The 15,191-nt window shown below is 43.0% G+C and overlaps 1 protein-coding gene across 1 annotated transcript in view; it reads left to right on the forward strand.

Moving 5' to 3' along the window:
- The first annotated feature begins 10,903 nt into the window (after nucleotides 1-10,903).
- The window catches only part of PCOLCE2 (procollagen C-endopeptidase enhancer 2), a 68,626-nt gene continuing 64,338 nt past the window's right edge, over nucleotides 10,904-15,191 (forward strand). Inside the window, exons 1-2 of the mRNA XM_060100219.1 lie at nucleotides 10,904-11,306; nucleotides 12,291-12,399. Coding sequence (XP_059956202.1) covers nucleotides 11,224-11,306; nucleotides 12,291-12,399 — 192 coding nt within the window. The 5' untranslated portion in view covers nucleotides 10,904-11,223. The remainder of the gene's footprint in view (nucleotides 11,307-12,290; nucleotides 12,400-15,191) is intronic.

The raw sequence follows: 15,191 nt of genomic DNA on the forward strand, positions 1-15,191 counted from the left end.
CTGAACACTTACTATTCGGCTGTTTGTTTTTGCCCTGAAGAGTTCAGATGACTGCTGATTTTGGTATTTCAATTTTTCCTCGGTGGTAATCTTTTTGAAGGCAGAGAGTTGTTGGCCTTGTATGTTGTTGGTTAAAATCTTTTGAGCTGCCTAAGTTTTCAGACCCACTAGAGCTATCTGATGAGAGGGCAAGGTGGAGGTGGGTTCAACTGAAGTGCAGTTGGGTATAATTATCCTGGAGATAATCATGTCGTTTTGTAGCTTTTCTTTTTTAATCGATTTTTCTTGTTTGGTCTTTCTTTTCCTCAGCTACAAGTGTTTTGGTGGTGGGGATGGTATGGGATGGTGTGGGTTTGGCTTTATTTTGCTTTAAAACAAGAGGAAAGGCAATCCAAGATGTCCTAGATTTGTAGGTGACACAAGCAATCTAGAAGAGATAGGTGTTACAGGATGCCTTCTGTGTATCTAATTCTACACCTTACTGCTGGTAGGTGTCTGTTGTGGGACAAGAGTGAAATACAGGATTTGGAGCCTTAGGCATCCGAAGAAATGCATCATTACAAAATAGCCCTATATGTATTTTCAATGGAGTTGGACCATATAATGACCTCTCTGCTAAAACTGGGAAGGACACAGGTATGTACTTGTTTGGGTGTCACAAAGTTAAATTCTTTCTTTTTTTCACACAAAACTATTTTTATTAAATTTCACCTTTTTAATTTTGTACCATCATTGCCAATTCATAATCTGAACTTTTAATTCATATTATTTCTTCTTCTTTTTTAAAAAAAATTTATTGAAGTATAGTTGATTTACAATGTTGTGTTCATTTCTGCTGTACAGCAAAGTGACTCAGTTATTCATATACACATTCTTTTTCATATTTTTTCCCATTATGGTTTATCACAGGCTATGGAATATAGGTCCCTGTGCTATACGGTAAGACCTTGTTGCTACAAAGTTCAATTCTCGATATTACAATCCTTACATGGAGGCAGCAGTGAAATGTTTCTTCTGCTCCCACTCTCGCCTCTTCCAAGAACTTGAAAATAAAGTTGCCTCTGCATATAAAACCCTAAAATTCACCCATATGGTAGCCATGGAGTACACCATATAGATGTCCCTTCAGGAGAGAACCTGGTGTAAGGACTGTCATTAGCTGTCAGCCTCCAGCTGCTGTACTTTAGGGATCTACTACAGGATACATGCCAAGGCCACCCGGGCTGTTCCCAGCCAACGGCAGAAGTACTAGAGCCAACACAGGTCTCCTCTAACAGGCTCCTTGCTAGGGGTCCTTGTTGCCCTGGCCCAGCTTTTACTCAGGGCTGCACTGTCACCTAAAGTGCTTCCAACCCAATCCCACTTCTTTCCCTAACTCCTTTCACAGGTGCCAGACCTGCATTGCTGTCTGAGGCTCCCTACCTACTCATGCCTCCTCATCCCTTTATCCTCCACAGGTGTTTCCCCCAATATATCTGTGGACATCTAAGTCTGTACTAGTGACTGTCGCTCGGAGGACCCGAACCAACACAATACAAAGTGAATGAGATTAATTACTTACAGAAATAAACTTGAAGGACATTCTCAACGGTGAGGATACAAACTGGGTCTGTTCTATTCAACACTGTATCTTCAGGGCCTAGTGCAGCAGTTGGCAGAAAGCATAAAGCAGCCTCTCAAAAACTTATGAAAGGAAGAGAGGGAGAGAGGAAGGGAAGATTTTGGATTAGCTGAGATTAAAAATCTAACTAAGCTTTAGTGAATGTTAAAAAAAAAACTGTAGCATTAGAAGGAAAAACATGTCGACAGGAGAGGATGGTCAGTTTTGAATTTAGAAAAGGGAACGTCAAAGAGTAAAAATGTGTTATTACTTCCTCAGCACTGTCTGGAGAAGATACACACACACACACAGATGCATACACACATTCCAACCTGCATCCATATCTATATATGCATGAATAATAATGTGTAGGAAATAATGGATATATTATACATATATGCATATACCTATTACCTTGCTCAGAATTCTCAATATATACCAAGAACATACCACAAGGGTCAAAGGAAAGTGAAACAAACAAACAAAATCTCCTCTAGATACTGCCAATGGAAACATTACCAATTGAGAAAACAGACAATTGCCAGCTGCAGGCACAGTCACAGCACTTCTGTTGCTACAACTTCCCATTTGTGCAATTAGTTCTACACAGCAGGCCAGAGTACTCCTGTCATTAGCGTCTGGCAAACATCCCTCAGTTAAGATGTGGAAATTGCAGTGTCCCTGAGAAAAGGCTCTGGACTCTATCAAGAGCTGTAATCCTATTAAATTCCATCAAACAAGTCTCAGGCTAATTTTTAAAATTAATAACCGTTTAATGTCCACAATAAATACATGTTGATGTTCAAGCATTTTGGCTTTATTTAAATTTACCGAAAGTGATGTTTTCCCACATATATCTTCTTTTGCAATTATCTTAGTGGAAAAATATGTATTCAGAATTTGACTTGTTTCTTAGGAAAAATGAAGTTTTTGTTTGGATTATTCAAAAGTATTTACAAGACTACAAAGTGTTTTTAGAACTCTGAGGGCAAAGGACTCAGGACACATACTTGAAACAGTTTTATTAATATCATGGATTTAGGACTGTGTTCATAGCCATAATTTTATGTATATTTATGTATAAACATATATTCATATATTACAGTATATATAAATCCTTTACATATAATTTTTTATATTTATAAATTCTTTATATATAAAGTTTTTAGAGAAATTCTTAAATTTTAATTTCATTTAATTTTAGTTAATTCTTAAATTGCAAATTTTCTACAGAAACACTTAAAAGAAAACCAACTGCAAAATTCACAGAACTCTGAAGAATCTCGTAATGATCGTCTCATAGTTTTAATGTCTTTGCTCACATATAATATTAATTTGGATAATGCCTTTTAGGTAGTTATCTTACCTTTTCAAAAGCAATAACCTTTAGCAATCTTGAAACTCATAACAAACCAGACTCAAATTGGAAATACAAATTCTTTTATTCCAGATGTTTAATGAGCAATGAATGTGAATCTTTTCCTTGAGGGACAAATAAAAGGCAATTGAATTGAGGTAGATTTGTTGGTTCTGTCTGTGTTTAGAATTGGTTTCTCCAAACAGTAGTTTAGAAGACCAATGAGTAAGCAGGAAGTGACTTGTGAATGGAGAAAATAGAAAAAGATCCACTACCATTCCTCTCAGGAAATCATGTTCAGTCTGTCACTGCAGTAATGTTGACACTATGAGATCATTATCATTGATTTTCTTTATTGGTAACTTTCCCAAAATCGAAGAAGGACTTGGGATGAAAACAAACTCTTTAAATCCCTAGATATGATTTCATAGTAGAAGAGGCACATCAGAAAGGATGGGAAACTAAAGGGACACTAGTGTCGTCTTTGGGTGGCAAAGTTAATGGTGATTTTCTTCTTTCTCTGTTTAAATATTTTCCAGAGTTTATATAATGAGCATGTATTTCCTTTCTACTCAGGGAAATTTTTCCTTAAAAAATAGAAAGAACAAGAGATGGTGACCAAAGATGGAAACCCATGCAGCTTAAGAGAGAGCTTCAGTTTTCATTCCTTGGTGTTGGTTAGGGTTGGGTGCTGACACCAAATGCTTGCCTTGAGCTTTGAGAATCAGTGAAGAGGGCACAGGAACCGCAGGGTAGTCTGGGGCAAAGGGATCTGGGCTAATACCCTCTGGTGCTCTGGCATTTCTTGTTCCAGACTCCTGGTTCCTTGTTAGTGGGCAGTCATGGTGGCATTCCTCTCACCTTTGGGGTCCCAGCACTCTCCTCCAAGTAACCCTATCTTCCTTGAAGACAACTACCATCTTGGCATGACTCATGATTATGAGTAATATTGAGTCCTGGTGAGAGAACCAGATGAGTTAATTGCAAAAAGCATCCATATCTGGATCAATTTATTGAGGTTATTTAATTATGGGAAGTATACCTAACAAACAAAAAAGATATTTCTTACCTACAGTTAATACTAATCTATCTTATAGACAAAGACTTATCCCCCAAAGTCAACATAATAAAATAATTCCAAGGCGTTTTGATTTGATTTGGTGGTGTTAATTATACTCTTCACTTCATGGCCCTCATTATCATCAATGGCCCACACACTGAGGATTTTTTAGGATCAAGTTCGTTTTTTTTATTAACACTGGTACTTACATCTTTTCTCATGGCCGAGTCTCCATATTATGTGGTAGAATCCTGTGTTCTCAACAGAATCTTTTTTAAGTTCTTGGAGGGCCATCTTCATGTGGAAGTCGGGTGTCCAGTTGTTCTGAACCATTCACCTCAGGCTCGCTCTTCCTTTCCCGTAATGTTTGCTTACATGCTGCTTCCAGAGGAAGAAGCAGGGTAGCAGAACCTTTTCCTCAATACCAACGGTAGAAAAGTCCTGGGAGAGCTCTCTGATTGGACAGTCCTAGGTCACATGCCCCACAGGGCAGGTGGGGCGGGGGCCCGGAGGAGCAGTGAATGGAATCGGTGATCCTTGGTGCATACACAGCATATATCCATCCACTCCAGGTACCATCTCCATCTACACTGAACTCATGGGTCCCAAATGAGGCTCTGCTGGATTGGCGTGCAGTATTGATGAAGAGCTTGGGTTTTCCAGTCAACCGGGGTTCAAATCCCAGCATTTCATTTATGTATGGCAGGTTTGGGATTAGTGGTTAACCTCTAGAAATCTCAGAATCTTCACCTGTAAAATAGTGATTATCACTCTTACCTTATAGGGTTTTTGGCAGAGTTAAAAGAAATATTATTGTAAAGCATTTATATCACTGTTCCTGGTGTATAATAAGTGCCCAGTAAAAGTTAGGGATCATGATGCGGATGAGGAGGAGGATTTATCGTGGAGAGCTTCCACTGGACAAAGTTTCATTCCAAACCAGCAAAGGGCTGCTGACTTCTTTGTCCAATGTTGGCAGATGAGTGGAGTTGGTTTCATTCAACACACATTACGTTGCCTTGGGACCCTTATACATAAAGACTACCTTGGAGCCATTTTCCTCAACAGAGAAAGGCTAATTGAACTTTGTATATCCCTGTCATGGACATTAATCATACTTGTGCCTGCCTTTTTTTTTTTTGCGGTACGCGGGCCTCTCACTGTTGTGGCCTCTCCCGTTGCGGAGCACAGGCTCCGGATGCAGAGGCCCAGCGGCCATGGCTCACGGGCCCAGCCGCTCCACAGCATGTGGGATCTTCCCGGACCGGGGCACGAACCCGTGTCCCCTGCATCGGCAGGCGGACTCTCAACCACTGCGCCACCAGGGAAGCCCCTGCCATTATTTTTTGAGTAGCTTTTTAATATTTGGGGACATTTCTACAGCATGCAGACCTTATGCCCCACAAAGAGTTGTGTTCCTAGCCTCTCTTGCAGCTGAGATGCCGGCATGTGACACAGACATTACCATATGCACTTGCATGAGACTGATTCAAGAGATCCATCTGAGCCAAGAGGGTCAGTGATGAGCTTTCATTCTGTAGGTGGCAGCAGAGCCGTCTGGCCTTTGGGGCACGAGTATTGGGAGATTGAATTTCTCGGGGCAGAAATGCATCTGCTGTGCTCGCAGGTGTCACAGTGTCGGCAAGGTGAAGTACCTGCGTGTAGTACTTAGCCTTGGTGGCAGGAGTGGCAACAGATTTCTCCTGGGGACATTTCTGAAGCAAGGTTTTGGCCACTATTCTGGGGAAAATAGCCTTGGAATAAGTTTCTCCAGTTCTCTTAATGGTAATGTGAACTACCTTGCGTTTTAAAATATATCCCTTATACTGCTTGAATCAGCCAGAGTGGACTCAATTGCTTGTAGCTGAGAAGCCTAACCAGTACAATTCCCCTCCAATGTTCTACTCTTAGGAGGAATAGTAGGCTTCCAAACATCAAAGAATACGGAACTAGGGCTTCCCTGGTGGCACAGTGGTTAAGAATCCACCTGCCAATGCAGGGGACATGGGTTTGAGTCCTGGTCCAGGAAGATCCCACATGCCACAGGGCACCTAAGCCCGTGTGCCACAACTACTGAGCCCACATGCCACAACTACTGAAGCCCGCACGCCTAGAGCCCATGCTCCACAGCAAGAGAAGCCACCGCAATGAGGAGCCCATGCACTGCAACGAACAGTAGCCCCCACTCACCGCAAATAGAGAAAGCCTGCACACAGCAACGAAGACCCAACGCAGCCAAGAATAAATAAATAAAATAAATAAATTTATAAAAATAAATAAATAAAGTTATAAAAAATATTGAACTTTTTTTTTCGAACTTCTAATTCTAAAAATCCTTGTTCACGAGAGGACCTACTGATAGACCTATGCACAAGAATTCAAAGATTACAGAGTTCCTAAAAGTTGATAGTATCTGAAAAGCTGAATTCAGAAAAGGCACTTCACCAGTAAAGTATTAAGATCATAACTCTACACTATTATATTTTCCTAGGTAAAAGAACATGGGGATATTCCAGTCTGATAGTTTTGCAGAACGACAGATGTTATGGAAATGTCACAAACAGTATTGTCACTAAGTTGGGCTGCATAAAAGAATTTCCACACTATTTGCTTTCCAGATACTTTTGATTCCTTTTGTACATTTGGAGCACTTATAAATCTAGAGACCCATGTGGTGCAGCTGGACCAGTGTCACGTTCAAGGAAGCACAGACCACACCTGAGTTCCAGATATGGCTCATGCCTCTAAAAGAACAATAGGAGGGGGCTTCCCTGGTGGCGCAGTGGTTGAGAGTCCACCTGCCGATGCAGGGGACACGGGTTCGTGCCCCCGTCCGGGAAGATCCCACATGCTGCGGAGCAGCTGGGCCCGTGAGCCATGGCTGCTGAGCCTGTGCGTCCGGAGCCTGTGCTCCGCAACGGGAGAGGCCACAACAGTGAGAGGCCCGCGTACCACAAAAAAAAAAAAAAAAAAAAGAACAATGGGAGGGATCCAGGGGTAGAGACCAGCCCGCCATTATGTCCTCTCCCGGCCTCTCCCCCTCAATCTGATGCAGTCCCCTGGATTGTTGCTCAGGTGCTTTTCAAGATAGCTGGAAAAATTATCTGAGATTTTGAATGAATCCATCCCTGAGATTTACTGTACTGGAAAAGGCCACTTACTTAAAACAGGTTCCAACGTTTCATAGCAGATATTAAAAAAGTGTTTAGGGTTTTACCTTCAAAAATGAAGCTGAAATTTTTAAAGTTAAATTTATTTTGTATTTAACAAAATTTCATCTATATTTGCAGCTATGTGCCAATTCTCATAATAAAGAATGAATCAAATCTGGAGTTTTTCACACAATTTTCCCTACGAAATTACAGTCGAGCAAAATATAAACATTCTTCCCCTTCACCTTTGATTTTCACAACATCATAAAGTAGAATGTTACTTTTGAAAAAGTAGCATAGGGAATCAATTGTTCTCATGGGCATCTCTTTAATATTTTTGGCATTAAAAATCATTCTTTTTTTGGTCAGCGAGCTTTAGTTTTTTTCCTTCAGTTGTTCACTGGAGTAATTCGTCCAGGTGTTCATTTGTCAAAGAAGTCTATCATTCCTCCACTTCTTTCACTATCACTTGCATCCATCTTATGAGATTCTGGATCTTTTACAAGATCAGTACTGCACCATGGATTAAATGTGCATTGTATTTATGTTGCATTTTCAGATGTTTGCAAGGTTGATGAATTGACCAGTGACTAACCAACAAAGATGTTGACAAACTGGGCCCAACTAGGTGCTAATATTATGCAACAATGTACTCTGAGCGGGTTCTAATTTTATAAGTGGTCAGTTCATTGGTGAGTATTCTCATATTCCCATGATTTTGAGTCTCTGTGCAACTTGGTTAACTGCAGAGACTGGGTAATATATACTTTGGACAACAAGGATCACTTCACCTACCACTCTGCACCCGCAGAGGTTTGGTTCTCTCCACCTCTTTCCTTTCCTAGTGCCTGGAGTTTTGTGGCTCCCTACCATTATACCAACGCTGCATCTCTGAAGTCCAGAAATTGGTCTCACAGAAATGGACCTTACACACGCTTTCAGAGTCCACTTGGGTGTGTCTCAATTTTGACACATTAAGCTTCTCAGGACATTTAAGCTTTATAATGTTGGTCAGAACTGTACCAAAATGTTCATTGCAGCTCTATTTACAATAGCCAGGACATGGAAGCAACCTAAGTGTCCATCAACAGATGAATGGATAAAGAAGATGTGGCACATATATACAATGGAATATTACTCAGCCATAAAAGGAAACGAAATTGAGTTATTTGTAGTGAGGTGGATGGACCTAGAGTCTGTCATACAGAGCAAAGTAAGTCAGAAGGAGAAAAACAAATACCGTATGCTAACACATATATATGGAATCTAAGGGGAAAAAATGTCATGAAGAGCCTAGGGGTAGGATGGAAATAAAGACACAGACCTACTAGAGCATGGACTTGAGGATATGGGGAGGGGGAAGGGTAAGCTGTGAAGAAGTGAAAGAGTGGCATGGTATATATACAATACCAAACATAAAATAGATAGCTAGTGGGAAGCAGCCGCATAGCACAGGGAGATCAGCTTGGTGCTTTGTGACCACCTAGAGGGGTGGGATAGGGAGGGTGGGAGTGAGGGAGACGCAAGAGGGAGGAGATATGGGAACATATGTATACGTATAACTGATTCACTTTGTTATAAAGCAGAAATTAACACACCATTGTAAAGCAATTATACTCCAATAAAGATGTTAAAAAAAATAAGAACTGTAGTTCCAAATTAAATATGCGTTTCTAAGAGCAAATAATAATGTCTTAGTAAATTTTTAAAATCACATGGTAACGTCAGTGTCTTTCTACATGTCTCAACAACAACAGAACTATCAGTGTTGGAACCCTAACTTTTTAGTGAGGATATAAACGCAGTCATCAGTCTGTAAATTAAGAAAAGAGTTGTTGCATATTTATGTCCAAATAGTTTTCTATCCATTTAGTCATATTTCACACTTTGTTTTTTAATTTTAAATTTTGAAAACTTAGCTTAGTTTTGAAGAATGAAGTATTTGCTGGCTATGTTCACTTCAAATCATTACCAGAAAGTGAATTAAGCAATATTTTCACTTCATAATTTAAAACTATGACTTTTTAATAAAATATCTAAAATACGTATGCTGTTGGACAGCCTGTTCTTGAAATGTGTGCAAAATAAACAATCATTTATTTTCCTATTTGCTCTTTTAAAACAATTTTATTGGGTTGAGGGTGTAGGCTTCAGCATATAATGTAGTTTGCCAAATTCTGTAATCCTTTTTTTTTTTTTTTTTAAGTCATACAGGGTGTGGTGCCTTCAGAAAATTTTTAACAAGTTGTAATTCTTGGTGTTTTTTTCCTTCGCATTTTCAAAAATAGTAAGAAAATCTAAACCCCACAGGGAAATTCTGGTTCCTACTATTGACTCCTGGATACCCCTCCTCTAAAAAGGGAGATTATTCTCTGCGGCCAGTTGTTGCTTATTTCCTTGCCTGCAGGACTTATGTTCTTAACACTGTAGGCTCATTATTAGAAGTGAAGCCTTGGGACTTCTCTGGTGGCACAGTGGTTAAGAATCTGCCTGCCAATGCAGGGTACACGGGTTCGAGCCCTGGTCCAGGAGATACCCCATGCCGTGGAGCAACTAAGCCTGTGTGCCACAACTACTGAAGCCCACGTGCTTAGAACCCGTGCTCCGCAACGAGAAGGCACCGCAATGAGAAGCCCGCGCACCCCAACGAAGAGTAGCTCCCGCTGGCCGCAACTAGAGAAGTCGGCATGAGCCTAGCAATGAAGACCCAATGCAGCCAAAAATAAATGAATAAATTAATTAATTTTAAAAAAGAAAGAAATGAAGTCTTGATAAGGATTATTTGAAGGCTTAATTTTTTTGCTTAGAATGGTGAAAATACTTTAGGAGGAATAACACCAATGAGGCATTTGAATTCAGCTATGTCCCCTTATGGTGACGTAGTCATTGAAAAACCCAGTGGCTCCATTCCATTCTTGTTTTTCTTTTATTAATCCCTGGTTATTGGGAAGCACTTAGCAAAATAAATATTTTAAATTATTTTTAATTAAAATTAATTAAAAGTAATAAAGGAAAGCCTTGATTCCATAAGACTGCAATTGTTCTTAGAAAAACAAAATTCTCTGTACATCTCAACTAATCAGTATTACAGAAAAAGGCATCGTTGTAAAAGATCTTTGAAGAAGAGAGAGGCGCCAGCAAAGAAGCGCTATTCTCAGGACGTAACATGGGGTGGTGAGAGCTGAAGATCCGGAGTTTGTCTCCGTTATTTGTCACGGTAATGACAAGTCACTCACTAATCACACGGCTGAAAACTCACTTCTAAACCGCCCCCCCGCCTCCCGGACAGAACCTATCTCCCTATTCTCACACACCAGTAAAAGCAAAAAGAATCTACTGAGATTCTGTGTGTAAAGTAAGAGGATTAGAGTAGGAGTTAAAATATAGTCGAATCTCTCTTCTACTTTCTCTTTTCTTTCTTTGGATCTAGATGTCGGAAGGAGGAACCCTCTTTTCCAGCAATCAGCAAGCGCGAATATTTTTTATCTGAAAGCAACTAGAGAAAAACATTCCCCAAAGCAAACCAAACCAAGGCTACCCCCCTCCAACCCCCCTCCCACCCCATCATCTGTAGATCAAGGCGCCAGGTCCCATTTGGGTACCACGCGGCAGGGGATTCCCTTTCATCCTTCTCTCCACAGCCCCTGCCCGAGGGATGTGAGCAGGGTGCGGGTCCCGGGGTGCCAGCGAGGAGCCTCCCGCCCCCACGCCCGCCCCGAGAGAGGAGGCGGCTCCGGCCTGGGAGCCACCCCCTCTCGCCGCCGGAGAACAAACGGGATATTCAGCAGTGGCCTGTGGCTGCCAGAGCAACTCCTCAGGGGAAATTAAGCGGCGAAGCAGACTGCACCGTAATCGCCTCTAGAAAAGCGCCCCGGCTCCGCCTGCCGAGCACGCCCGGCTACCTGGGCTGCCCCGCGGCGGCGCGTTCGAGAGAGCGGGAGAGGGCTCGCCGGGGTGCGGGGCGCGCCGGGGCGGGAGTCCCGGGCGGTGCGGAGCGCGCGGTGCTCCGGAGTGCGCGCCGGCGTGGGGCGAGCCCCGAGCGTCTCCACCGGCCATGAGGGGCGCGGGCGCCTGGGCCCCGCTCTGCCTGCTGCTGGCCGCCGCCTTCCAGCCCTCGCGGCCGCAGCCCCCGGAGAGGTAACGCGACCCCCGCCCGCGCTCCCTCCCTTCCTCCCTCTCTTTCCCTCGCCCACGGCTTGGCTTTACCCACTCCGCTTCGGGGCGCCGGGGGACCCACGCGCCACCAGGACCCCGGGATGGCGCCCGTCCTCGGGGCTCCTTCTGGCGCCCCCCAGCTCCGCCCGCCCCACGGCCCCGCAGCTGGCCGCCCACCACCTCTCCTCTCCCCGAAGGTTCAGGCGGGCGCTGGGAAGCACTGGGACCTAAATGTGTGGACTTTGCTTTACTCCTGTTTTTTTCCCCGGAGAGGCTTTGCCCAGAGACAGAAACCTGGGGGAAAACGCGAGCTGCCCGGCGCCCGGGGAGCGGCTCTTGGCAGGTTTAACTCTTCAACCTCTGAGCTGCCAGATGGCTCCAGGACCTGGGCCGGGAGACCCGCCCTATGGCCAACTTTGCCTTCTCCTTTTCAATGGGAGGTTCTGCCAATGGCCAACGATTTTCAAACAAAGAGAGAATTAGGCATCTCTCCAAATCCAGGAAATTAAAACTTTTTCATATTAACCAATTACTTGTCTAGCTTTAAAACCATGCACTTCACGGAGCCTAGCTCTCACCCTCTCTCCCTCTCTCTTTTTTTCTCTCTCTCTCTCCCTCTCTCTCACCCTCTCTCTCTCTCTCTCTCACTCCCCGCAGTTAAATTTTCCATTTACCATTTTCCTGTAAGATCTTACCACTTAACGTGGAGGACTTGATTGCATATGGATGGATGGATGGATGGATAGATAGATCTTATTATGGTGGAGACAGATGGCAGCTGGACTGAATGTTTTAGCAGGCTAGAATTTATTCTAAGAGCTAACAAGTATTTCAAATCCCGTATATGATGCAGGCAGTTAATTGTCAGTATTCACTTTATCCATATTAATAGACTGCACCTTTCTGAAATTGACATTAAATTGTTAGACAGTGTTTCAAATTTCTTTTCCTCTTTTATTTCCCCAGACCTGTTTTCACATGTGGCGGCATTCTTACTGGAGGGTCTGGCTTTATTGGCAGCGAAGGTTTTCCTGGAGTGTACCCTCCAAATAGCAAATGTACCTGGAAAATCACAGTAAGCATTTTTTAAAAGGGTATTCTCCAAAAGTGAATACTGGAAACAGTGGAAGAGCTGCTGCTTTTTTCCTCTGCTGTCAGAATTTGGGTTGGGGGCAAATGTCCGTAAGAGTGAAATGTTGGATTTACCTCTACTATTTGGGAGATTTTTAATAGAACTGGTGGTGCCCTGCATTAACAGTTAGAAAGTGCTCGAGATAATGCTTGGAGAGAGAAATTCTTAAAGCAGATGTGTGTCTGAAAACCCAGTCTGACTCAGCTGAGTTTCATGGATTCAAAATTAAGGCTATCTTCAGGCAAAGGCCCATCATAAAGACTTCTAGAAGCGATTTGTTTCCTGTGCCTTTCATAAATGTCTCCCAGTGGCGGATAGAAGATCAAAGGTAGTACTCACCTCTGACTACTTTATAACCATTAGGGGGAAAAAAGGGGGAAAGAAAAAGAAAAAAACAATCCCACTTCACGTCTCTGACTTAAAACCACCACTAAAGGCAATCTAAGAATAGAGAATAACAATAACTTAGGGGAGAAAAAGCCTAAAAACAAAAACTAACAAAATGCCCAGGTTGGTTAGTAATGGCATAGATTATGCTGAGTCAAGATAAGAAATCAGATTTAGAGACAGCCAGCCTTAAAAAAATAAGTCTGGATTTCGTCAGCTAGAGTGAGTCATCTTTCCAAGTGAGCATAGTAGTGACTATTATCTTCTTCATTTTTTTTCAATTTTGGGAAGTTGTTTGGTAATTGAACACATTAGTTCACTGCTTCATTCAGTCAGATTGTACCACCCATGAATGAATGATTTTTAAAAGTAGGTACCTCTGGGCTTCCCTGGTGGTGCAGTGGTTGGGGGTCTGCCTGCTGATGCAGGGGACACGGGTTCGTGCCCCGGTCCGGGAGGATCCCACGTGCCGCGGAGTGGCTGGGCCCATGAGCCATGGCCGCTGAGCCTGCGCGTCCGGAGCCTGTGCTCCTCAACGGGAGAGGCCACAACAGTGAGAGGCCTGCGTACCGCAAAAAAAAAAAAAGTAGGTACCTCTTATTGAGGACTCACTGGGTGCCAGGCACTGTGCCAAGGAGGTAACAAGCATAATCTCACTGAATCTTTGAAATCACTGTGAGGAAGTATTATTATCCCCATTTTATAGATGAGGAAGCTGAGGTCTAGAACAATAATATAAACTGACTTGATCAAGCATTGGGTAAGTCCAACTTTCTATGAAGTAAAGCCTATTTTGCAGTGAGGCCTTCCCACCAAGAAGGTCATTTGACAGGCAGATATGAGGGGGTCTCCTTCCTTAAATAAAAGTCAGCTCCTATATGCATTGATGCTCTCCTGTAAAATATCGGCTATCTAATGAAATGGTACAGATTTCATTATGTTATTGCAACACAGGGGGCCAGGAGAGAATGGTCATGAAAGATAGCTCTGCAATATTGATAGTAGCATAAATGTGAAATAAGGCTCCGAAACAAACATATAACTTGGTTTTTATGTTATAGTTGTGTTTCAGTTATGATTAAATGGCTGTAAGTTAAAAATGACCCAAGGAAATTAGTGACTGAGAGACACCATGGGCCTAGCAAGTAGACTCCATGGTTAGCCCAGTGTTTTGGGTCTTCAGGGCATTGTTAGTGTTGGAGGTGGGGAAGGGTATCCAGTGAAAGTTGTCCTTGGTAAAGGAGGGGTGTGCCCTCGCAGAGGCCTGACTACCTTATTTTGTTTTATTTTATTTTATTTTATTTTATTTATTTATTTTTTTGCGGTACGCGGGCCTCTCACTGTTGTGGCCTCTCCCGTTGCGGAGCACAGGCTCCGGACGCGCAGGCTCAGCGGCCATGGCTCACGGGCCCAGCCGCTCCGCGGCATGTGGGATCTTCCCGGACCGGGGCACGAACCCATGTCCCCTGCATCGGCAGGCAGACTCTCAATCACTGCGCCACCAGGGAAGCCCCTGACTACCTTATTTTTATGTGTGGGAAAGAGGAAGTATAATGGATGCTCCTTATGGATACAATGTAAAGGTGAGGCATGCTGGCTCTCATTCCATCACTCATAAGCCGTGTGATGGATTTATCTTTAAACCTCAGGACTGTTGTGAAGATAACATGAGATGGTATGTGTAAAGCTCTTTAGCTGAGTGTCTGTGATATAGGAAGTGCTCACTAAACGTTAGCTACCACCGTTACCGTTGTTGCTAGTATTGACTCATCCTTTCTTCTGACTGGTAGGCAATATGGCAGATCACTGCCACCCCCTTAGTATATTGGCTAAGCTGGGCTTGGCATCAGCCTTAAAGCAGCTCAGACTTTGATGGAACAATAGACTTTGTTATGTGTATCTAGGAAGCACTTATTTCTGTGCTTGGGTTCTCCTGTAATCTTACTGGAGAGATTCCGTGTGCGTTAGGACTAGGTTGACTCCCAGTAACAGAGATCCAAAGTAACAATCGCTCAACCAGAAGCTTGGTTCTCTCCCGTGTAAAGGAATCTGGAGGTAGGCAATCCAAGATTGGTGTGGCAGCCTCAAATCATTAGGCACTCAGTATCCACTTAGATGTGTGCTCAAGTTCCAAGCCATCAGGTTCATGGTTTAGCCAACAAAAAGGAAGAGAGGAAGGGCACAGATCCTCCCTTTAAGGACATTCTGCAGACTTACCTGCACCTTGCTGTTTACATTGCACTGGCTAGTTATTAGTTACATGGCCTCTTCTAGCTGCAGGGAAGCCCTGAAATGAAGTCTTCATGTCAGGAATCCATGTGCTCTGCTAAAACTCAAGAGTCTTCTTT

Source organism: Mesoplodon densirostris, chromosome 5, assembly GCF_025265405.1.
Source record: "Mesoplodon densirostris isolate mMesDen1 chromosome 5, mMesDen1 primary haplotype, whole genome shotgun sequence".
Lineage (NCBI taxonomy): Eukaryota > Metazoa > Chordata > Mammalia > Artiodactyla > Ziphiidae > Mesoplodon > Mesoplodon densirostris.